Genomic DNA, 25,082 nt, shown 5'->3' with positions numbered 1-25,082 from the left:
GAATTTCCCGCTCCTTCTGCATCCTTGGCCTGACCGCCTTACAGATACGGCACTTGTCGTTCTTATGCAGTTTCCCCAGGCACTTCAGACAACTGTCGTGGCTGTCGCTAAGCAGGAAGGACTTGCCACAAGACTTACAGGGCTTGAAGCCCGAAGATCGGGGCATGCCCCGCTGCCAGGCAGAGGTCCTTAATGGAACTAAACCTTAACTATTTACAGCTATTTATCTAAAATACACTAACTACTTCTACTTAACAACATTTTAAACTAAACGCTAAGAGGCACTTGCGGATTGAGCAAGCAACAAACACAATTCCAGTAACTGTCAGCAGTGGAAAGAAGGAACTGAGGGGGCGTAGGGTTCGTGGTGCCTTATGTACAGCGGCATGTGCACGGGGCTCCAGGGGGTGCCAAAGCTGGCCCTACAGGTACTGCTAAGGGAAAAAAAGTCCGGTAACCGTGCACGGGGGCGTGCATGCACCTACAATGGAATTGATATGAGCAAGCACTCAAAGAAGAACTAAAAGGATTGTGTTGTCTGATCAACATGGCAAAGTTAGTTTACATTCATCAAGGACTGACAAGCCATATAATGACAATCTTGAATTCTTGATAACATAACATGTATTAATCAGGGATTTCCAGAAATACTGAGCAAATATTGGGAAATAATAATGAAATGTTCGCTTTGTAAGAAACTCATATTTGACAAATTTGTATATACAACTGTCCACTCTCTTCCTCTTTCCATATCATTCTGTGCTTTAGGAGGGACATAATTATTTGTCTCCTTTATTTAAACAGACATGATATTATGCGTGTGTCTGGCTCCTTCAAGAACAGACACTCTGGGCTAGACGAAAAGAGACTGTACTACAAATATAGCCTAGATCAGACATAATTCTAACCCACTCAATTCACTCCCTATGAACTCCACCTGCTACCTTCCACAATGCAGATTTTGTCTAGGCAGGAAAAAATGTAAATTCCTTGAGACAGGCTCTGGTGCTTTCTGCATCCAAGCAATATGGTTCACTTCATTCCGGCTCTTCTCCATGCTGTTGGGAATATTAATTGTTTAACACACCGAGAATTAGTTTTTCAAATTTTCACAGAAACACAATCTCAACAAAAGAACTTTGAAAGATTAATTTTTAAAATTTAAAAGCTCAGAGGAGGAATATTCACAAATTATAATGTAGAAGGGAATCTTTGAACAGTAACGGTGCTGCTGTAAATGGAGTACATACAGGAGAGAGAATATTTAGATGTTTTGTGACAAACCATAATCCTATGAATCTATTTTCAGATCTAGTTTCTTACAATTTGTAGACTGCAGGTGGAAAAAGAAAGCAGAACCACTTACAGCCATACATATTTTACTGATCATGCAATTTCAAATACAATGTTGCATTATCTATTATTAGTAGTCAATTATATTTGTTAACTTTTCTCAAATATCCCTCCACAACACCAGTATATTTTAGTGCAGTTTGTTTATATGTGGCTGAGATTCTAATTCTGAAATTAGAAACTGGTATAAGGAGACCTAAACTTCTGCTATCCCCCCTTGGAAAGGGAAGAGAAAATTATATAACTAAGCTATCAGTTAATACTCCCTTAATAATAATAATAATACTCCCTTAATTCTTAATAAGAACCAGATAAATTATTTGGAGGGGAGAGAGGGTACAGGAAAGCATACTGCACTTCAGTAACACTGACGTGTTGATCATACAAAATTTAAGACTATATCATTTTATAGTGCTCCTTTAGAATAAAAATGTTTTCATAGCTAATACAAAAAGCTTCAGATACTTATATATGAGACAGGCACCTACAAACTCAACCTGGAATCTGACCGTTAAACCAGGTTCATTTATTACTGGAAATGATACATGAAAACAAGGTTCTACAGGCCATGTGATCAAAGACTAATTATTTTCAGTGCGTTTGCACAGGTCTACTTCCCTGGAACTTGTGATTAAGGCCCAACAAGGAAAAGAATCCAGCTCAATTTCTTTTAGTTGTGTTGGCTCTGTAGAACTAAAAAGCAGAAAAGGCTTATTTTAATCTTGCAATTAGAGGAAGAGTTTGAATGCACGTGAATCCAATCTGCTGAGTATGAAAGGACTATTTTTACACATTCAGTTTGGATTTAGCCACTATAAAAACTGTTCTTGGTACAACACTGGAGGATCAGCTATCACTTTTTGATTTAACCGAGACAAGTACTGCAACCCTATGCAGTGTCTTTGGGATCCATTGTTTTAAATGAATGGTTTACGTATGATTGTGTTCTACTCCAGGAGGAGATTACCACAGCTCCTCTGAGAACTAAAAACCGTGGGTCTGTGATTAAGGCAAATCAGCCAGGTTGTAATCCCGTCAGAGATTACTACTACTACTAGCTGGGAAGGTTCCCCTATACTGGTTCAAACTACATTCTCCAGAGATCAACAGACAAAGAAAGGACCTTTGGATAAATAGCTTGAGTTGAAACTGACTAGGGGCTCTCTTTCTGATCCAGCAAATGGACAGGACCTACTGTCTGAAGCTGCACAGCAATCCTTGCAGAAGGGTTGGAAAGACTTGACCTGTGAGGGCCCCAAAGACTGATGGGTGAGCTGTGGTAAACTTTTAGCATGCATGTAAGAACTTGTATTTTTTTATTTTATTTTTTCTGTAATGCTTTCACCTTAATAAAGGTGCTTACTCAGAAAGAGCTACATGGTAACTTGTAACTGTTGGTAATACACTGTTTGTAGCCCTTGGAGGGAGAGCAGGTACCAGCTTTTTAAAGCAGTTTGGCTGCCTGGGTGCCTGCACAATCTAAAGCAGGGAGCCATGCAGCCTTAAAATCCCCAGTCAGAAAGGAGTGAGATGTGGCTATCTTCCCAGGAGAGATGACAGCTAGGAGTCAGAACCCTTTAAGTACTTGCCCTCAAGGGACCACCTGGGAAAACAGGCTCACCTATCCTGAAACTGTGATAGTAACACCTAGCTTCTATTAATATAATTTGTCCTAACTCTCATAATCTTCCTTCTAGGCAAGCAATTTTCAGCTATTATGAAAGAAAAGCCTCTAGCTTCCTGAGTTTAGTGTTCACTGATAGACTTTTATCCACAGTTTCCTCATTCTTGACTTAATTTAATAAAGTGCATTCATTAAAGGCCTTGTCTACATTATAATTAGAATTAGGTTGAGGGAATCCCCTTGTAACATGATTAACCAATGTTGTATAAACATGACCCTGCCCCTTTCTAAAGCCCTGTACTATTCATATTCAAAATCAGTACTTGTGGCAACTTTTCATCTTCTCGGATTCTTACTACTAGTGGGAAAAAATAAAGTTTAGTGGAGAAAGCAACGTGATGAGAGAGATTGTATCTGTACAGTCTCAGAAAAGGAGACAGAGAAAGCAAAAAACAAAAATTCAGAATGGCGGGTGCTTGCTACCCCCACAGATTAAAAATTCACAACATTTTTTGGAACTAACTTCAGGCCCTTACCTTGACCACTATCAACCACTAACCTGATGCCTCGAGCACCTCGCAGTCAGCACCAATCGGGACTGGGGGGAGGGAAGGGTCACAAAAAGGTCAGTTTACCGGGGGGGCCTGTCTGAGGGGGCCCTCAGAGTGGTCTTGTGAGCTGCATTAGGGACACGGTGCCACTCAGGGTTGGCTTGGCCCCCTCTCTGTCACAACAGAGAGGTCACCAAGCCAAATCTGAGTGATGATGGGATCCTGCACACCAGGTTAGAATGCCATTCATTGACATTTGGTGATGGAGGGGCAGCTGGGCCAAACCTGAGTAGAGCTGCGTCCCAAACTCCAGGTCACAATGCCTGGAGCAGGGAGCTGGGCCTAGCCCTGTGGGACAGGAGGCAAGTTGCTGCTGCGCAGTATGTGCAGAGCACTCATTCTCCAACAGCCTCCCCCACCCCCATTATAATGTTTTTTTGGATGGAGGAGGGCATCAGTTTCAGATTTTGATCTCAGCCCCCCAAAACCTTTGTGCAGCCTGCCCACAGTTCCCCTAGCAGCATACTGATGCAGTGGCTCATTGGTGATTGAAGGAAAAGCTTCATATACTTGCACCATCATTGGTATTTCTTCTGCAGTATTTTTGTTTTCTTGGGAGCCTATCTACATCTTGCTTATGCCTCGCTTGTGAAATCTGCTGCCATCACAGGCGGTGATCGTATCATTTCAGCATTTCACTTAATACTTTTAGAAACAGTTTTTCATTTCCAAAATCAAATGAGAATTTCAAAGCTGATTAAGAAGAGTACCTAAATCTACTAATGTTTGTCTAAGGAAGATTTTTCTAGTTGTAGCACTACAATAACAAGCACTATGGTTATATCAGTATAACTTCATCACTGGACAGTGTTATTCTGGAATAAAAGTGACTTTTTGCAGTTTAGCTTAAACTGTTTCCAAAGTGACACACTAAACTGGAAAAAGCCACTCCTCTACTGGAATAAAACATTAGTTAACACATTTTTAAACACCACTGATTATCTGAGCAAGTCCTGGAAAGTTACCCAACATAAACGGTTACTTGCAAAGTGAAAAGACTATATTGCCATCTTCTTCTCTAGCCTATATCTCAGAGACAGAAATAATTAGTCTCCTTTTGGATTTAAAATTGGGACATATTCAAATTAGAGTTTATGGTCCCTGTGGCACATTCCAGTGGGAACCATACAAATTAGTCTGCAGTATTACTGTATAATGAAAGATGTTCCATATAGGATGAAGTCTAGCTACAAACAGCAAAGCAACTGCTTAATCTGAAAAATTTTCCAATCAACTAAAGACAGAACAACTTAAGCAAAACTGAAGAGCTATTTTAGGAGTTGTAAAGGATTTGTAGCTAAACAATAGTGTTCAGCTACTATGGTCCCACACTGGCCTTGATATTTACCAATGTATTATAATCATGTTTTAACTAGATTAGAGACTATTTTAGGTAGCCAAAATTTGCTTAGTGTTAATCCAAAATAACCTTTGGCCTTGTATCTATGAAATATCAAAACATGACAGTATATTCTAGAATACAAGAACATTTGCTCTGATGCTGAGCATTCACTCATTGCCAGCTGGGCAGTATGGGAGGCATGCACTCACTATGCAAATATCCATCATTTTTTCCTTGCTGTTTTTCTTGACAGGTTACCCAAACATTGAAAAACAGCACTCAGTAGAAAACAGGTGCTGATGAACCTGAACTGCAGCTTCTAATTTAACAAATCCTTATGTTCTTAAACTGTATGGAACTGGATTCAACTCCCACTGAATGCAATAAGAATCTCTCCATTGACTCCCAGTGGAGTTGGATTGGGCCCTATTGGCCAAATACTATACCCACTGAAGTGAACAGGAACAAGACTGAGCTCTAAGTACAGCTAAGTAAACAAAATTCTCCAACAAAATCTTTCAGTAAATACATGTGAGTGCAGTTCAGGCAGCACTCAAATCAAAACAAACAACCCCTTCTTTCTTTACAGAAATTCTACACCTTGATAAAATTTGGTGATATTTTTTGTAATCACCCACCCTCAGTTTTGACCATAGTCTTATTCTGCAATGGAAATATCCCACTGATTTTATATCATTTGTTTAATTAAAAAGCATCAATGTTTCAAAAGCAATAAAGTTTTAAGGTAAAGTTGTATCAGTTCTATAGGTTTTCTCACTTTCTTCATCAAGAAAAGGGCATGGATATGTCCCCTATGTGAGTACCAACAAGATGTGATAAAGATGGTTTACCAGCTCCACATCATCTGCGGATTGCTGTATGCTGGTATAATCTCCATATAATTGATTAAGATGGCTTTAAGGCTGTTTTGCTCCCAGAGTTGTACAAAAGATCCTTAACATGGTCTAGTATCTGGCCCTAAAACTTTAAAATAACTTTTAGGATTTATTTTAAACTTTCTACCCTAGAATGAAATGCTGCATGTGAATTTTCAGGCAGACTGGTTTCATTTTGGGAAGTAGGGAGCAGTGTTTGGAATCTACAATATTGTGGAAAGCAATCTTTACCATTAACTAAGTAGCTAGCATGATTCCATAATGAAGCTGAAATAAACAATGGCACAGAAAAAACAATTACAGTAATCATACATTGTATAAAAAAATTTTCACAGCTAACTAACCTGTAGGTTGCTCAAATTCTAAATCTGTTACAGCCAAGTTGAAAGCAATTTATATATAGTCCATTTTCTCCATTATCAAAATTTGCAACATATTTACAGCAGATTTGAAAATGGCTAAAAATGTTATCTATTTACCATTGATGCTAATGTGAAATAACCATTATTAAAATTCATAAATTAGGTGTGAGCGAAGATACTCCCATGTCTTCAAGAGATAATGTCTGAGACCAGGCATACAATTTAGAGGCCTCATGCTCCCACTCTTCATCTGACAAGACAGAATGATCCTCAAAGTCTTCAGTTGATGAAGTCATAGTTTCTTGTTCAGTTAAGTGACTTCTATTTGTAACATCCAATTTCTGTTCCTGAACAACATTATACACACTATTATATCAAAACAGGAAGAACAGTCTACTACAGATCACATTATATATCTTTGTAGTAAATTCAGATACACCAAACAGAACTCAACTTTAGAGATTTGCTAATTCTCACTGTTACATCAATGCCAAAGCAAAGCCAAGACATGCATTTAGGAGCTAATTCTGTGACAGGATTTTGTTGCAGTTACTAATTCACAGTACCAATGTTAGAACAAATAAGTTTAAAAGGTTTTGAAGGTTGAAAAATATTTAAGTGTACAGTATTTAACAATGTTAATAAAGAAAGAAAATAATATGTCAGTTCAGCTGTTGCCATGATGAGCTAGGCCCTTAAGTGGACTAGAGTGCAGCTGTAGCTATGCCAGCCTTAGCCCACCTTCCCAAGTAATGAGTATAGGGGTAACACGACCAGAAGCATGTAACTAAACTGGACCTGCTGGGAGATAAAGGGCAACCTGTGCTATGATCATCCTATAGAGAAACTCTAGTGTGTGTGTTTGGGGAGTTAGTCAGGTGACAAGAAGAGAGATGTATGAAGGCCTAGTACAGAGATGTGTGAAGAGCAGGAGTGTTTTGGGGAATAATCCTTACCTGACAAGTCTACAGGGTGAGAAGATCAAGATAGGAGGTCTGCAAAGGACTGAGTCAGGAGGAAATGCTATAAATAAGGATAATGAAGAGCTGGAAAGACTTGAGTAGAGCTGGGTGAATAGCTGATTTATTTATTTTTTTTAGTGTGGTTGCAGTTTGAAAAAATTTTGTTTGGGTTAAACTGAAATTATTTAAAAAAAATTTCTTTTGATGAATCAAAACAGTTGGAAAAATTTTGTTTTGGATTGAATGAAATAGTTTTGGGGTGTTTTTTTTTTGTTTTTTTTCCCCCAAAGTGAAACATTTTGGGCATTTGTAATCTTTTTAATAAGAGCAAAGGGCTAGATTCACAAAACGTTCTGAGCTGTAGCCTTGTGTTTTAGAGCATTCACACAGGATTAAGAGATCCAGGCTCCAATCCCTCTTCTACTTTATGTGGAGCAGAGATATGAATCCACATCTCCCCCACTGCAGGTGAGCGCTCTAACTACTGAGATAAAGGTTACTACTGTCCATCTTATGCACTGAATGAGGTTAGGGTCCTGTGGAAAAAATGTGTAATCATGTAACTAAACACAGTATCATGCTGCATACACACAGAGGGGCTGTATTAAGGTTTCATGGGCAACCTTAATTCTGACATTTCTGACATTTCCTAACTTTTGTGTGTTGGACTTTGCAACCCTAATAATATTTCAGCATAGCTCTTGTGTGTATAGTTTCCTAGATGTCTAAAAAAGCAAACTGAAAAAACTGCAGTTCCATTAGATGGCATTATAATGATAGGGTTGGAACCTTAAATCCACTGCAAAGACCTCGTCATTTGAGCTGAGTAACTGATAGCAATAGTAGGTTTTAATCCTTTATGTGGACCAGCACTAGAGGGTGCTGGGACTAGAAGGGAGTAGGATATATTGCCATTGACTTTCACAGATATTTGCTGACCGCAGAGGAATGGTGAGACTCCAAAATCTTGGGGTCCATTCCAGGTTCTGAAGGGAAGTGTGCTCTACTGGATACAGACTCTTCTGCCCATTCTCCCCACAAGCTTGATCCATTCTGCCCCATCCCCACAATCAGTTCTTTCTCTACCACAGCACAGTGCCTCATCCCGGTCCCATTCTCCTCACCTAATCTTTCCTACTCTGCATCCTCAGGCTTCTGCTCCTAGTCCCAGTCTCACCCCTCCAGATTTCTTGCCAGTGACTTTTTGACCAGCCAGTCCCTGTTTCTCTCCCCATCCCTAGCCTCCAGCTGCCTCCCCACATTGTGTCCTTACAGGTGCTCAGTCCCAGTCTCCCTTCCTGCCCTTCTCATCTAATGTGTCTTCTCCTTCAGTTCCTGGGTTCAATCTCTTTATCCAGCCAGGCCCAGATCTCCCCCTGCATCCTGGCTGCTTGTCACATCTCTCTCTACTTTCCCCCAGCCCATTTTTTTCTAATCTCTTTGCTCTACCAGTCCCATCGCCTGGCTCCTTATCAGATTTCCTTCCACGTCCCACCCCTCTGCAGCTTCCCACCTTTAGTCCCAGCTCCTCCCTGCAAAGCCTTAGGTCTGGCTTTTATCCCAGCTGCATTTGCATGAAATGTCTTCTTCCCCCATGCTTCCTGGGTACCAGCTCTGCCTATAATTGCAGGCCAATGAATATTTCCTGTACATACATGGCAGAGTTTTGTCCTGAAAAAACATTCCGTGCATTTCCTATTTTGTATTATTAACACATCATTAGTGATAGATTTACCTCTCTCTCTTTTTCAAGCGCATAAACTCTTTTCATTTTTGCTACCTTCTGTCGAGCCTGGCGAGAGCGACGTAATGAGGGCATAGGCAGTGAAGAGGGTTGATAAGACCTAGATGAAGAGGTGGCTGTTGGAGGACAAGGTGTAGGAGACCTAGAAAAGTTGAGCATTATGTAAAAAACCTAAATATGAGTATCTTGAAAGTTAATGTCATAAGTGGTGCTCTGCTGAACACTGAAACCAATGAAATATAAAAGAAAAACAAAAAAACCTCTTAGACCACATATATGACTGTAAGAATAAAAGTTCTGAAGCCATATCTATTATCAACACGGATTCACTAAGGGAAAGTCATGCCTGACCAACCTGATTGCTTTCTATGATGAGGTGACTGGCTCTGTGGATGTAGGGAAGGCGGTGGATGTGATATACCTTGACTTTAGCAAAGCTTTTGATACTGTCTCACACAGTATTCTTATCAGCAAGTTAAAGAAGTATGGGTTAGATGAATGGACTATAAAATGGATAGAGAACTGGCTAGAGCATAGGGCTCAACGAGTAGTGATCAATGGCTCCATGTCTAGCTGGCAACCGGTCACAAGCGGAGTTCCCCAGGGGTCGGTCCTGGGGCCGCTTTTGTTCAACATCTTTATTAATGATCTGGAGGATGGGGTAGATTGTACCCTCAGCAAGTTTGCGGACGACACTAAGCTGGGGGGTGTGGTAGATACCCTGGAGGGTAGGGCTAGGATACAGAGTGACCTAAACAAACTGGAGGATTGGGCCAAAAGAAATCTAATGAGGTTCAACAAAGATAAGTGCAGAGTCCTCCACTTAGGAAGGAAGAATCCCATGCACAGCTATAGACTGGGGACCGACGAGCTGGGCAGCAGCTCTGCAGAAAAGGACCTGGGGGTAACGGTGGATTAAAAAGCTGGATATGAGTCAGCAGTGTGCCCTGGTTGTCAAGAAGGCTAATGGCATATTGGGCTGCATTAGGAGGGGCATTGCCAGCAGGTCACGGGAAGTGATTATTCCCCTCTATTCGGCATTGGTGAGGCCGCATTTAGAATATTGTGTCCAGTTTTGGGCCCCCCACTACAAAAAGGATGTGGACAAGTTAGAGAGAGTGCAGCGGAGGGCAACCAAAATGATTAGGGGGCTGGAGCACAGGACTTATGAGGAGAGGCTGAAGGAACTGGGCTTGTTTAGTCTGCAAAAGAGAAGAATGAGGGGGGATTTGATAGCAGCCTTTAACTACCTGAAAGGGGGTTCCAGGGAGGATGGGGCTAGGCTGTTCTCGGTGGTGGCAGATGACAGAACAAGGAGCAACGGTCTCAAGTTGCAGGGCGGGAGGTCTAGGTTGGACATTAGGAAAAAGTTTTTTACTAGGAGGGTGGTGAAGCACTGGAATGGGTTACCTAGGGAGGTGGTGGAATCTCCATCCTTAGAGGTTTTTAAGCTGAGGCTTGACAAAGCCCTGGTTGGGATGATATAGCTGAGGTTAGTCCTGCTTTGAGCAGGGGGTTGGACTAGATGACCTCCTGAGGTCCCTTCCAACTCTAATATTCTATGATTCTATGATTTCAGGAAAAAATGGTTAGAATGTATTTTAAAAATAGAAAATTCTATTTTAGTTCTAAATCCTCAGAATCCTTTTATATCAGGAGCCCTTCTTCTCTTACTACATCTTATAATCCTTCCCCATGGTAGAACTCAGAGGTATTAGTGTCCCCAGCCATAGCTTCTATGAGATTGAAGTTCACACATCAGACCTCAAAGACAGTATAATGGGTGCATCAGGCAGTCTGGCAACTATGTTGTCTCTGATGCATTGAGCCTTCCTCACTATCCCGTCTCCCAGCCTCTAAGGTTTCTCTCTTGTGGCAATGTTCCAGACCTTATAGAGGTTACAATTTGGCAGACTGTGCCTAACTAAATAATTTTTCCAAAAAATAGTCAGAAGCACCATTGCTCACTGAAGCCAAAGGGTCTCGCTACACTGCAAAGGAAAACCCACAGCGCTGAGTGGCAAAGACCAGATCAATTGACTTGGGCTTGCAGGACTCAGGCTGCGGGGCTAAAAATAGCAGTGTAGCCTTGCCTGCCTGAGTCAAGAGACCCAGGCTCTGAGACTCAATGCCATGGGTTTTTCTCTGCAGTGAAGACATTCCAGAAACTCAAATGTGAGTTTCTGGAACTAGCTTACCTTTCTTGGAGTTAAGGTTCCAAAAAAACCAAACATTTTTCAAAATGTTTTATCTCTAGTTTTTCAAGCTTTCCTCTCTCTCCAAAACTGACTACCACTGAACTTTCCTTAAAAAACCCCGAGAAATACACAAATATATTCAGGGCATATTAGTTCAGTTTAGTTAAAATTAGAGGAGAAACTATTTTTTAAAAAATTAGGGTTGTGATACAAATGGAAGCATAAGAGGGACTGCATCTTCATAATTTCGCTTCTGCCTACCTGTCTGTTCATTTCCTTTAGCTCTCTTGTATTTCTGCCCAAGTCACATGATTAACAACCCTTTGTTTCCTTTTCCCATTCTCATCTCTGTACCTTCTTCCATGTGCCCCTGATGACTAAAATCCTTTCCTAGCCTATTCTATCATGCCTCAACCCCCTCCTCTTTCAAGATCACTCCCTTAAAACGAATACAGTAAACAAAGCCTATAAACCCTAGCCTATCTCTCAAGGAAATGTTAACCAATGATGACAACAACCAAACAGCCAAAGTCATGGAACAAGACACATGGAAACCATCTTTCCTCTAACATTCTCCATTTATTCTCTAGATGTTATCTATTTAGGTCCCAAACTTGCAAACATTAAACATTTGCTTAACTTTAAGCATGGGAATAGTTCCATTGACTTTCATATAACTTTTCCCATGCTTAATTAAGCATGTGAATAAGTATATTTATAATCTGGGCCTTAGAATGTAAACTTTTTATAGCAGAAACTAGTTTTGTGTAGGGTGTCTGACACACACAACATTATATAAAAATGTAATAGCCAATATATTCAAATCCTTCGGAGTTCACAGTATGTATATGTACTAGCAAAAATTTTTGAGGAAAAAAAGAGTCAAACTCTAAGTCAAAAGTAAAATGAACCTTGGCAATCCAGTCATAAAAAAGGTAGCACTTAATAGTAAAGAAAGGATTGCATTTCTAAATGAGAGCAGAAATGCAGGCACCATCATCTATTTAAGTGTGGAATGCATTTCCAATGTCACATGTTATATCAGTGGGTGCCTAACACAATCAATATATTTGTTTGTTTATGATTTATTTAAAAGTACTCTATTATTTAGTTTTCCTCTTCCTAGGAAAAAAAACTATTTAGAGAGATATTTGATTTTGAAAATGATTTTTTTTTAATTATATTTTGAAGAAGTTAAAAAAATAACCAACAGTGGATGACTCGAGGGGCTCGTAATGGGATGCAGAACCTCCCAGTTACACAGTAAATTTAAATCCAAAGGGGGAGCTTGATCCAACTCCACTGAATTCTAAGGGTTTGTCTATACAGCTCTGCAGTTCAGACTATGGGGGTGTGGACTGCAGCACGTACTATCATGCTGTGCTATCCTGCAACTCCCCTCACTACATCCCGTAGGCATGAACTAAAAATTACCTGGTTCACATTAACTTAGTCCTGGTTTGAAAGAGAACTATATTAACATGAACTAGATATCTTTTAGTTTGAACCACCAACATCCACATGGGAGAGTTACAGCATAGTACGCTAGTGAGTGTTGCAATTCACAGCCCTGTACTCCAAAATGTGGGGCCATAAAGACATAGTCTAAGACTCCCTTGACCTTCAAAAGGAGTTGGACTGGGCTGTGGTTGCCAGTTGCCATGATCAGAAAGCTGTTCAATGGGCTATGTGATCTCATTCCAATTATTAGTGCACAGATAACCACATTAGAAAATTTCCAACAGTGGCACTAACTGATACCCTTGCTAATAGTGTCAACCATCTACCTACATTATAAGTGAGCTATTCAATTATGCAAAGGAATGGGGTTGAATTCAGGGACAGAGTGGCCTAAAAACACTGGAATTAAAGATGGAGATTGCTGTGGAGGAAAGATAAGGGGGAGGGATACCAAGAATTTAGTGCATTTAACTAGACAAAAGTGTCCAAATAAAAGTGTGACTAACTAGATGTGTATTTGTCATCAGATGTATTACTTTGTTTGCAGGACATAATGCCTTTCTTTCACCCATTTAGCCTTTGTAATTTCAGAGACTGTAAGCTCTGCAGTGCAGAGACTGTCATCCTCTGTGATGGCGGAAGCAGTTAGCATATTTGGGGTGCTGCCACAACATAAATAATAGAAATGACAACTAAATGAGAATAGAAATCCAACTACCATTTCACCTTATAGACATGGTCCCTTTGAAATACTTGAAGTATATTGGTGAGGAAGCACAGGGAAGTTTGCATGATCACTGCCTTTACCTATGCTATGAACTACTGATTGAAGAGATACTTCATACTTCATGGTTGTCAATATAGCTGACAACTTAATTTTTATGGGGAACAGGCAGAGGCTTGCCAAATTTGACAGTATTCATTTAATTAAAATGAAAAAAAGATGAAAAATCCATTTACTTTAAAAAGACCAGAGAAAAGGTAGTTTATAAAATGATGTGATGACACAGTCAAAACAAGAATGACATGACTCCGTGTTATGCTTTCCATTTCACGGAACATACTTACAGAAAAGATTTGGGGCAAGGCCTTTTTTAAAATCAAGTAGATTTGTGATTTAAAAGAGTATATCAAGACATGCCAGTCCCTTGGCATTGACGTTAATTATTTCCCAATATGTGTTAATGAGAGAACACACTGATATTTAATGGTAGAAATTACAAAATTGTATCAGTAGTTTAAATAGGAATATAAAACAAAATCCAATTTTCTCCACTGTATGCTCAGATTTGTGGTGCACATTTGTTGTTATATTGCCAAGTAAATTATCACAAAGATCTTTTTCTACAAAAAATTAAAATGTTGTTGAACACTCTCTAAGAGAATATTATTTAGTAGTTAATGCAAAGGACTGGGATCAACTCCTGGATTCTATCCCTGACTCCCTACTGACTTAGTGTATGAACTTTGGCAAGTCACTAAACTCCTCTGTGCCAGTTTACCCATCTGTAAAATGGGTACAATTTTATCACTTTTGCTAGTGTTTTGTACACATTAATTCATAAGTATTTTGAGATCCTTAAAATAAGGTACAGAAATTCAAAATAAAATTAAGCTTATTATTGTGGATAAGTTGTTTCTTTTTTTCCTTTACCTGACTCGAGAAACAGCCATGAGTTGATCATGCCGTATCTCTTCATTCTGTGGCCTCAGAAGCAGAAATGTCAGTTTCTCCTTAAGTCGATTTGACAGTGTCCCAGACTGTGCATAATCCATTATGTCATACATTATCATTGTCCTGGGAAAGTTTTCCATAGACAATTTTCTCCAGCAGTTATCCCTGCCACCAAAGTATGCTGGGGTCTCATCCAGGTTACTGATATACTATAAGGACACAAAATAATAGTAATTTATCAAATAAATGCTTGCATGAAACATAATTCATTTTTATTGGGGTTTCAAGCCTCTGTTGTACAGATTTTCCCATCCTCATGAATCATTTTAATGATGAACTTCACATTAAAGAAAACCTTATTCAGAATAAATCAAATTGTTGGAACCCCTGAATGACCTACTCTGCTTTAAAATTCCTGTTTTCTGCTCTCTGGATATTTGTATCTACCTACATTATATAAATATACATATAATTATAATATAATCACCAAATTTAAACTGATCACAAAACATGCATATATACATTAATAGCCTGAGTATCCATCACTGCTCTATACTAACAAATAATTAGTTGAAATTAGAGTATTGTTTACAGTCACCTTTATGTGACACCATCCTTCTGAAATCTGTGTGGCATGCCTAGTCCTCCAAAATTTGGCCCTAAATTTTTTAAAAAATAGAAATTAACCAGAAACGGTTTCATTGTGCTACTCAAATATCAGCACTTAAAGAGTATCACTGATGATGGAGGATTAAGATTTTTACCATCTTTGCGTGACCCTGACAATACATGTTACTGGACCTAATCCATACAACTTCAATAATTTCTCTGTAGCATCAGAGAAACATGATCATAGGGCTTCATTCTGCACTGCCTTGTAACTTGTAGAGTTATTTACATCTGTGCAAGGTGGACATAAAATGCTACCAAATCAGATTTCTGCATTCACTTTAGTGGTAATGTTTTATACATCCTTTATACTAATTTTGAGCTGATGTAAATGACTGCATAAGGTGTAAAGCAGTTGAGAATTAGGTCCTTAAATTTTAGTCTTGCAGTGATAATCACTATCTGCATTTCAGATCATGTCATCTTTTGTTTCCAAAAGAGGTTTTTTTTTTGCATTACCAAAACCTGTAAGAAAACATCTGAAAGCATTCCTTACTTGCATGTAATCTTTCACTGTAGCAACATCTATTTCATCTATTATTTTGTGGTTTTGGTACTGAAGTTCATCCCATATCATTTGATCATAATACTTCCGATGTCCCATCAATTTGCAAGCATCAACTGCTGCCTATAAAAAACAAGAAATATACTACAGCTAAAAAAACAAAAACAAAAAATTCCTGGAGTCCTCATACTTCAACTCAAGGAAAAGTCTTAATGCTCTTGACAATCCCAACAAAAAAAATCAAAATAAACAAGGCATTCTGATTAGTATACAGAAAGCTCACAGAGATTGGAGATGGATTGTCCACTAACTCTGGATTATTTATATTATTGTAGCACCTAGAAGCCCTAGTCATGGACCAAAAATACCATTGTGTTAGGTGCTGTACAAACTCCGCAGGCAGTACAAACTCTGCTCACAATTTAAATATAAAACAAGAGACAACAGATGGATATAGACAGACTGGGAAGTACAAGTAAACTATGAGAAAATAGTGGTCAGCATAATAGTGAAACAATTCAATTACAAATTTGAAAACAGTGCTTTAATGACAAAGTCGGTTCCCCCAGATGCACCAAGTAACTAATCTAGGGTTTATCTTTTAGATGGAAAATTAAAAGTTAATTACTCAACCTCCAGCTCTTATTTCATTTGCATAAGCTTTTACAGTGACAGTTACCTTTGCTTCTCTTGTCCCTCTGACAGCATTATTGACGGAGTGAGTAACAAGAGCTGTAGTTAGGGTCTTCAGATGTTTATAACTTTTTAAAACCTTCATCTTTGTGACTGAAATTTGTCAGGTCTGATTTTTGCTTAAGGGTGGTGTTTGTTTGTTTAAGTTTGAGACTCTGCTTAGAACTGATTCAGAAGTTTTTGGTCCACATCCTCAACTTGTATAACTTGTCGTAATTCTATTGAAGTCAATGGAGCTATGACAATTTACATCAGCTAAGGATCAGACCCTTTAAATTAAAAAAAAGCACCTTTGTCATTATAAAACAATGGATTCTAAATGTTGCAAGCTTTTTCAAACAGCTTTAACACATTAGTAGTTTGGAGTAGACACTTGAACTTTAACATGGAAAGTATTCCAGGGTCTCTGCAAGAAAATAGGTTTTGACTTCACTTTGCATGACTTTGTGCATGCACAGTTTTGGGTTTTGTTTTTTTTAAATATACAATGCTTCTTTTTCTAGTGAACTCCCAACATTCAATTGACATGATTGTATGTATGTTGAATTAATTTTCTCATTTGCTATGTGATTCACGCCTCGTTCCATTGGCTCTGTACATTTGTGTGTGTAGAAAGGGGTTATGTCCTCCTTTAGGTTATGTCCTACCGCTTCCCAGATGCAGATAATATTTGAAGAGACTTCCAAGGGGTTGTGTAGGGGGGATAATGTTGAAGTGACATTCCATAATCCAAGCATGTGGAATCAGTCAGATTTTTGCCTCTACCTAGGATTCAGAGGGGACAATTAGGCCATACACTCAAACATTTGAGTTCCATGCAATTTACTGTTTGTGTGATCTTTTGGATGAGAACTTAAAAACAGAAGCAATCTCTATTTTGTGGGACAAAAGACCCACTAGCACAGGTTACAAAACTAGAATGACTCCTTTCTGTCATTGGTTAAAGCCTCTCTCTCCTCTTGCACAGAGCACCAATTGGTTATTGCCCCCTCACACCAGGAATAGCTGTATTTCTGTGGTGCATAGCTATCCTTATTAGGATCCCTTGGTTTCAAAGACATTATTTAAGAAAGGTAAATTATAAATAAAAAATAATTGTATTGCCATAGCCAATTTTTCTCTTCTAAGAGTGCTGAGAAACTGCATCCACAGCAGCCACCAAAGATGATGGAAGTAAGAATAAAAATAAAATAAAAAATCACAAATGAAAGCTAAATGCAAACACCAGGAAAATTCTTTCTTGCAAAGCTGCCACACTCCTTCATTTCACAAAAAGAAAATTATATTCATTCATGAGTGACTGAATTAGTTAACAACACTATATTGACAAAGCAACTTTTTCCTTAGTTGGGTGGAATAAACCCAAAACATGGGCCTCTGCTTAAAATATAAAGATGTATTCACTCATTTTAAATATAAGCTAAACTGAATATGTTGGAAGATCAGCAGGTACTGACCACTTAACATTTCTGACTTAGCATGCTGTGCTATAAATATTATATTAAGACATAGCACATCAAATGAGGCACGATGTAATGATTCAGTAAACTGTATCAAGCAGCACTGATGCAATGACAGAACTTGTAAAATATACTACTGTACATGAATGTTAATTTCTGCAGCATTTCACAATTTGGATTTTTAGGGTAATGCCTACAGACCAATTTAGACAGTTAATGGGTTGACTCCATCATTTCTGAAACACCATTGTGGTCATTTTGTGTCCTTAAACCCTTTCCTCTAGTTTAGTAGCCACCATGGCAGGGTATTTCTTCTTACTGGCAAACTAGGTGAGCAACCTGCTATGAGGCCAATGGTGATCCAAGATTCTGTCAATTGACGTTCATAAAGTAGACAGTCCCAAATTTACAAAGTTTTACAAAATTTACAAAAATGTACTCAAGTCTCAGATTTAGGCACTACTGTGATCCACAAAACCCCTGCTCTACTGCCGCCTAACTTCATAGGTGCCTAAACTCACTCAGCACATAAATTATCACTGCAAAAGTTCCTACACACCTATGTTTCTGCCTCTGGGCATGTGCACCACTGTGTCAGGCAAGTGTCTGGGTACATATCTCTAAGCCCCAGCATGAGCCTCAAACCAGATGAAGACAGGCATTTCCCACCCCTTGCTTGTAGGGCCTGATTCAGCAGGTGTGCTCAGAGCATGAGTAATCCCACACAAAACAGTTGGGAGGGGACAGAGAGCAGGCATCAGCCTCCCTTCTAATGATTAGTTATAACCAGTGGTTAGGGAACTCACCTGGGATGTGGGAGACCCCAGTTCAACTCCGCCTCTGCCTGATGAAAAGGGATTTGAACAAGGGTTCCCACCTTTCAGATGACTGCCCTAACCAGTGAACTACAGAGTCATCCTCACTCTATCTCTGTGGCCGAATGCATATTTAATACCAAGTGGAATGGCTTCAACAAGAAATTGAGACAAACTCACATCAGAATTTCCTAGCTGCGTTCCCAGCAGGGAGCCTCGGAGCAGTGGGGAGCAGGAAGTCAGAGCCTCGGGTCAGCACCTGGACTCCCGGGGGAGCTGTGTTCGGAGCAGAGAGCACAGGCTTTCAGTCCCCCTCACTGCCCCTCTTCCATCAGTAGAAGTGCTCCTGGTGAGGACGCGCACCACCGACAGAAGAACGGTAGTGTGGACATGAACCACCGCAGTAATTACTGTGATGGCTGTAAGCTGACCTAATGTGGGTCGACTTAAGTTTTTAGTGTAGACATGCCCATAGCTACTTCCCTTGCAGTATCCGATATTACTGAATACACACCAAGAAAAATGGAACAATCAAGGAGTTAACTGAACAATAGAGCATAACAAGACAAAAGCTAGATAAATGCCCTAGTCACAAAACATTTTTAGGGTGACTTTCCAAAGAAACAGAAGAAAGTGGTGGGAGAATAGGTGAAGATTACTGACGCATTCTTCACATAATTCCTGTACAAACACAGGCTCTAGTATACGGAGTCAAAAAATGATTGATGTACCTAGTAGGGATTTAAAACCTCTTTTACTCAAGAAAAAACAGTCATTAAAGAATAGAAGGTTTTAAAGAAAAATAAATACTAGTATGTGTCTTCAGAAATTCAACTTGAAACCCAACCTGCACTGCACAATTGCTACAGGATTATTATTGTTTTGGTCCAAAATAATGTTTGCTTCTTGTATTACAGGAATAACACATACTAGAGTGTGGACACAGGCAATGCTTGAAGAAAAGAAACCTACTGTGTTGTTATCATTTGTATTACTGTAGCACCATCATGGATCAGAACCCCACTGTGCTAAGCAATTTTCAAACACAGAACAAAAAGGCAGTCCATACCCTGAAGAGTTTATAATCTAAGTGTGCACAGCTTTTCTTTATAGGCACTTACATACTACAGAGATGTGTAGTATAGGAACCTATATAGAACAGAACTCATTGTTCAACGCATCAGAAATTGTGATTTTGTTTTTAACTACATCATCACTACAAGTATAACCTGTCAAAAGAACAAGGTTAAAGGAATCCTGTTCAGCAAATTTATAAAAACAAATCTTTTGAGGTAAATAATTTTGAGGGCCTAAAAGTATAGTTTTAGTGTCTATTAAATAAAGGCAGAACTGAATGACAAAAGAATTCTGAAAGACAACTAAGCAGAACAGTGCTATGGTGACTAAATTTTCTAGAAAGAAATTAATCCAAACAGAGAGTATGGGCACAAATATATATAGAGTTTTTATGTACTATGCTGAGAGAATAATTGTTTCTTTGCTAACAAACAATGTTATTTAATGAATAAAGCGGCTGCTTGTTAGAATTGGAAATGTGTGTGATTGAGGATAAAGATGTTATAGGATTTTAGAAAATAAAGTTCAGAACCAAGATATAGATGAAGTGTAGTAAGTGAAAAGAAAGTGACCACACAAACATCCAGTAAGTCACCTCACTTGCTGGACTTATTGTTCTTTTTCCACTTATGTACTTGCTGCCTTGGCCTCCAGAGTGACGGAAAATCTTAAACACAATGAAAGGTGGAAACTCATGACCAGCAAACCTAAGAAACAAGGAACAAAGTTAACTGTCTGGCACTACAAAGAACAGATTCCTTATTGTTTAAAGTGAAAGGGATAAACCCTTAGTTAAAAAACACTGGTACTCAAGATTTCCAACCATCCTCTAAAAACTGTAAGGATAACAAACAAAACCCAAAGAATATAATGTAAACATGGTCGCTGGTAGACAGGCGCTGCGATGACCTGTACCACTGTACCTTACTCCAGGTGGACTATCGGTCCAGCATTCTAGGTTATGCTGGGGAATCCCAAACCTGAATTCATTTATACTAAATATACACAAACATAAAAAACCTTGTTAGGCTGTAGGTAAGGTTGGAAATATATTTATGAATAATTTAAGAGGGGGAAGAAAACAACTTAAGGCTATAGGGGGAAAAATTGAAAAGGTAGGAAATGTGAAGTTGTGATAACTTTTTTAAAAAAAAATCCCTGCACATTAGACAGTATGGAAATACAAAGCTAAGGTATCTTACTTAACTCTCCTTTTGTATCCGCACCCTGTAGCCGCCTAAATTCATGAGGCAATCTAATGCCTGAATGTTCATGTTCACTTTATGAAGCGAGCATGCCCCCAGTGTAGTTTTGTAAAGTGTGCATTAGCCATGTTCAGTTCTTTACATACATTTAAAACAGACTAATATGTTAAATAAATCATCCTCACAATCCCTTTCAAACTAGCATCAGGGACAACTGTTGTCAAAATAAACAGAATTTGTCCAACTGTGGTAAATGGTTGCTATATCAAAGGGCAAAGTCCAAGCTTTAAGAAAAAAAGTTAGCTTCCTAAGTCCACATTTAGGTATCTCACTGACACCAGTGCAGGCTGCTTGATGTTCAGAACTTTTGAAAAATCAGGTCACTTATGTAGATAGCTAAATGTGGATTTAAGAGCCTAAAGTTAGGTACTATTTCTGGAAGTTTTGGCCTTGATAACTCTCTTTGACTTGAATGGAACAAGATATGGACCCAAAGCTTGTAGACCCTTGAGAGGGAAGCTTACAATTAATTTTATTATAGAATTACAAAGCAAAGCCTTAATCCGACATTTTACAGAGCATGGTCAGACCTCCTATGTGTTGTGAATTGCAGGATTGGAACCTTAATTCCCACCAAAATGGAATAATATAATTGAAATGCTGACACAGCTTTAAAAATAGCAAAACACTAGACTATATGTAAAAATCTTAATTAAATGTAGAAACAAATCTGGATATTTATGGCTATTTGCATTCAGCATTTAATTTCTTTTTTAAAGGACAAATTCAAATCAAATACATTTGTCTGATCACATAACGAGTAAACAATACAAGATTCAGATTTTAGACTTCACAGGTATCTGCTAACATAACTCAACATGCAGGGCACTTGGAGGCAGTAAGTCTGTCCAGAGGCCATGGGAGTTGCAGCAATGCAAGGCATCCATTATGCTCCTCTGTCGAGGCGCCTGTACTTTGTTAGTACAGACCTTAAAGTGGTATTAGTCAGAGAAGGGTCATGAGCAATGCAGCTAGTGATATGCAGCTCATTGCCTGGTCAGACTCCACTGGGGAAATGTGGAAGCCTGACTGCAATTTAAAGCTGCTCTCCTCTGCCTGAAACCATGAAGGGAGTACTGGAAACTGTGCAAATACCACCAGCTTCCTCCATGAGTGTCAATTTCCACACAGGGCATGACTTATGCCCAGAAGGTTTATTTGAATGTTTAAAAACAACATTTATATATGGAGTACTGCACCTTGGTGTGTTGTAAAAAAGAAAAATAGTAAAAATAACGCTATGTGCATTCAGAATAAATAATTTTATTTCTAAATTAAATTTCTTCAAACATGTATTAAGCACTAATTCTAGAGGAGATCCAAGTCCATAATAAGTTTCCATTTTTTTAAAAAGAAAATACAACTTATGGAGTGTAATAGAAGTATCTGAAATACGTCTACTATACGTAGGACTATTTATCTTTCTGGCTTTCAATATGAAGAGTTAATCACCATATATAAAAAAAAATTCAGTTTTTAAAAAACAAGAAAAACAATCCACTTATTGCAAAAATAATGCCCCCATCCCAAAAAAGCAAATCAGCCCCCTTCCCTCAAAAATCATTTTTTCTACCCCACACTTTAGTGACTTTATCTTTGGAAAGTTTGATAGTTTTACTTGGCCATCTTACTCATCTGTGAGGTAAAAATACACGAGAAATTTCAGCCCAAAAGGTATTTGCTTAGAAAAGGTGATTACTGTACATAGTGACCTAAAACAACGTGCCTCGTCAACTCTAACATTGATAGTGTGACACTATAATAAGAACAACAGATGGCACTTTTTGTTAACTTTAGAAAAAGTCATTATGTATATTCGGTTGAAATAAATAGATATGCCTATTTTACCTGAATCTGACTTTACACTGCATACTAGGATCTTTTATAAGTTCAGCTTCCAAAGGGCTCACTCTCTTCACAATCTCATATGTAATGCAGTGCTCCTAAAACAGATGCAGACATTATTCAATAAAAGTGAGCAGCTTTGGTTCCTATAATAATACATCCCACAACTGTTTCACATGGGAGTTGTGTCAATTAATATTTTTAAAGTGCTTTAAAATTCTTAGATAGCAGTTACTATAGAATTGCAATATTTATCATTGTTTCTTTTCTTTAGACTCATTTTATTCTTTTACCCAATGTTACTCTTTTAGCTACTGAATTTCTTAGCTTATTACCCCTCCCTTTCCAATTTTATATGTTTTATTTTCTCAGCTTTGCACTATAAAAAAACAAGGTAGTTTTCAAATAAGGACAGCAAATATTAGGAAATACATCTCACATACAATTTAGGTCCTTTGTGTTACTAAAAAATAAAAATCCCCAAACAGTCTAGGTGCTCATCTTCTTCCCTTCGCTGTCTTTTCTCTGCTCTTAAGCAATCATCAATCTCTCTCTCTCTCTCCCCTCCACTCCATTCCCTGATCTCCTCCCTATGTCTCCTGCCTTTTACTCCATTTAATGAAGCAACAATATGGCAGAAGGAAAAAAATCCAGCTTTTCTGTATCCACTCTAATATTTGCTCTGCTTGAGTGTAAGACACATGAACCATTAGTGCAAAGACTGCAGCGAGCTGTATAAGAAGATAGGAGCAAGCCTGTCTGTCTACCCAGCAGATTCAGAAGAGTGATGAAACACCTCAGCTGTAGCTTTTGGAGTTAGCATCACTTTAGCATAGGACTGTACTGGAATTCAGGGTCCTAAGGCCAAACCTTTTAGGTTTAGTGGTTAATCTGGACCTGGTGCATTTCCAGGAAATACTTTCCTCTTCAGAAGGAATGGATCAATCAGAAGTCCATCCCGCCTTTGGCAGAGTAGGAAGAAGCTTCCTGAGCATACACAATTATTCATTTAATGTGCTTATGTGAAAAAAAAGAGCCATTAATTGAGCCAAGAGACAAGACTGTGGCAATCAACATTTTATATTTGGTGCTTCTAATTGGATAGTGGCGCAGTGATACTTCAGGCTGGTTTCTCTTTGAGAAAAACCTACATGTAAGATCAGTTAGATCCTCATTTGGCAAACTAGAAAACCTTCAAAAACAGCAGTTTCTTAAGTATTGTAGACCCTTCTAAGGACAGCACGTGCATACTCCAAGAACTTCAAAAATTACTGATTTCCTATGCCTGGATGGATCAGTTGAGACTATCTGAAGTTTACAGCAAACTATTATGCACCCATGTGAAGAGGGCCAAAACACTTATGAGGCATTAAATGGGTTTTTAGTGGTGTGTAGACTTTGTGCTGGTCATTTGCACAGTAGTGAATTTTACCCTAACTATACTACATTGGAGAAGATAACCTATGGTAATTTGATGCACTGCTAGGAAATTTACCAACATAACTATGAAGGTATTATTATTATACCACCAGAGTTATACCATGTAATTCCTTGAGGGTATTTTTTTTTCAATTTGGTTTATACTGTCCCCATAGGAGCGGTGTAACTGTAGCAGTATGTGCTGGTAAATTGCCCCGTGCAGAAAAAGCCCTTGGTAGTCTACAGCTAGGGGAGCCAGGGTTTTTCGGGGGGAGCGTACCGCGGCCCGAACAGTGTGTGTGAGCAGCCTGAACAGCCTCCTGTCGATGTAACTCCACCAGGCTCGCTGGAGGGTTTTAGCTGCGAGCTCTTCTTCTTCAGCCCTGCCAGGAGACAAGAGATCAGCACCAGCTCCAGTCCTCGCCCCCCCCAGCGCTCACACAGCGCCAGGCTGCCTAAAGCAGCCGATCCGACCCACCCCTGCGTGACACCGCCAGGCCAGTCTGGGGGCAAAGGGAGCGGACACCGACTAGGAGACGGGCTGGAGGCTGAGTCTCAGCCGGCCTCTGGGCTTGGCCGAGGCGGCGAACTGGACGGGCGGGCGGAGGCCGTGCGCCCACACGCCGTGGAAGCGAAAGCCTGAGGTCGGCTGGGCGTTTCCAAGCCCGTGCTTGAGCGTCCACACGACGGTGTGAGAAGCGGGACGGGCAATGGCGGGGGCGGGTCTCACAGCCGCGCTAACCGCCCCCGCCCCCGCCCCGCGCCGGGCTCAGAACAGCCGCGAGGCCGCGCTGGGCCCGGTTTCTGAGCCCCGACCCGAGTCCCAACGACCACCAGGGCGGGGGCGCGAGACCCGGCGGTTGAACCATGCAGAAGATGGGGGGCGGGGGTGACGCTGCGGTTACTCACCCCGCCCGGCACGCGACTCCGCTCAGCATCCTCCCGATTCCCGACCCGGCCAGCGGGCGCGCGGCGGCCCCTCTCAGAGCCGGGTGGCCCTGCCCCAGCCCCGCCCCCTGCGTCTCTGTTGCCTAGAGACCGCAACACGCACAAGATGCCGCGCCCGGTCCAGCGCTTGTCCTACCCAGTCGCTTTTGTCCTTCAGC

At 39.7% G+C, this 25,082-nt stretch overlaps 1 protein-coding gene across 1 annotated transcript; it reads right to left on the bottom strand.

Moving 5' to 3' along the window:
• Positions 1-574: 574 nt before the first annotated feature.
• CUNHXorf58 (chromosome unknown CXorf58 homolog) lies at positions 575-24,973 on the bottom strand. The gene is made up of 8 exons (XM_067545042.1): positions 24,886-24,973; positions 24,257-24,359; positions 22,561-22,655; positions 20,043-20,154; positions 15,394-15,525; positions 14,208-14,437; positions 8,886-9,036; positions 575-6,535 (listed from the first exon to the last, which is right to left on the bottom strand). Exons 1-8 carry the CDS (start codon positions 24,912-24,914, stop codon positions 6,341-6,343), a joined length of 1,047 nt encoding a protein of 348 aa, XP_067401143.1. The 5' UTR covers positions 24,915-24,973; the 3' UTR covers positions 575-6,340.
• Between the last annotated feature and the right edge of the window lie 109 nt (positions 24,974-25,082).

The sequence above is a fragment of the Emydura macquarii genome, unplaced genomic scaffold, assembly GCF_026122565.2.
Source record: "Emydura macquarii macquarii isolate MOO-44397 ecotype Brisbane River unplaced genomic scaffold, CSIRO-AGI_Emac_v2 contig_1043, whole genome shotgun sequence".
NCBI classification, from domain to species: Eukaryota; Metazoa; Chordata; order Testudines; family Chelidae; genus Emydura; species Emydura macquarii.
This window is presented reverse-complemented; position numbering and strand designations above follow the sequence as displayed.

Bases quoted from the DNA above. Each gene is read 5' to 3' on its own strand.
- CUNHXorf58 (XM_067545042.1), bottom strand. From the start codon at position 24,914: ATGCTGAGCGGAGTCGCGTGCCGGGCGGG. The intron at 15,526-20,042 runs GTGACTTACTGG...TGTTTTTTATAG, and splicing joins CAATAAGTCCAGCAAGTGAG to GCAGCAGTTGATGCTTGCAA. The intron at 14,438-15,393 runs GTAAGGAATGCT...GTGTCCTTATAG, and splicing joins CAGTGAAAGATTACATGCAA to TATATCAGTAACCTGGATGA.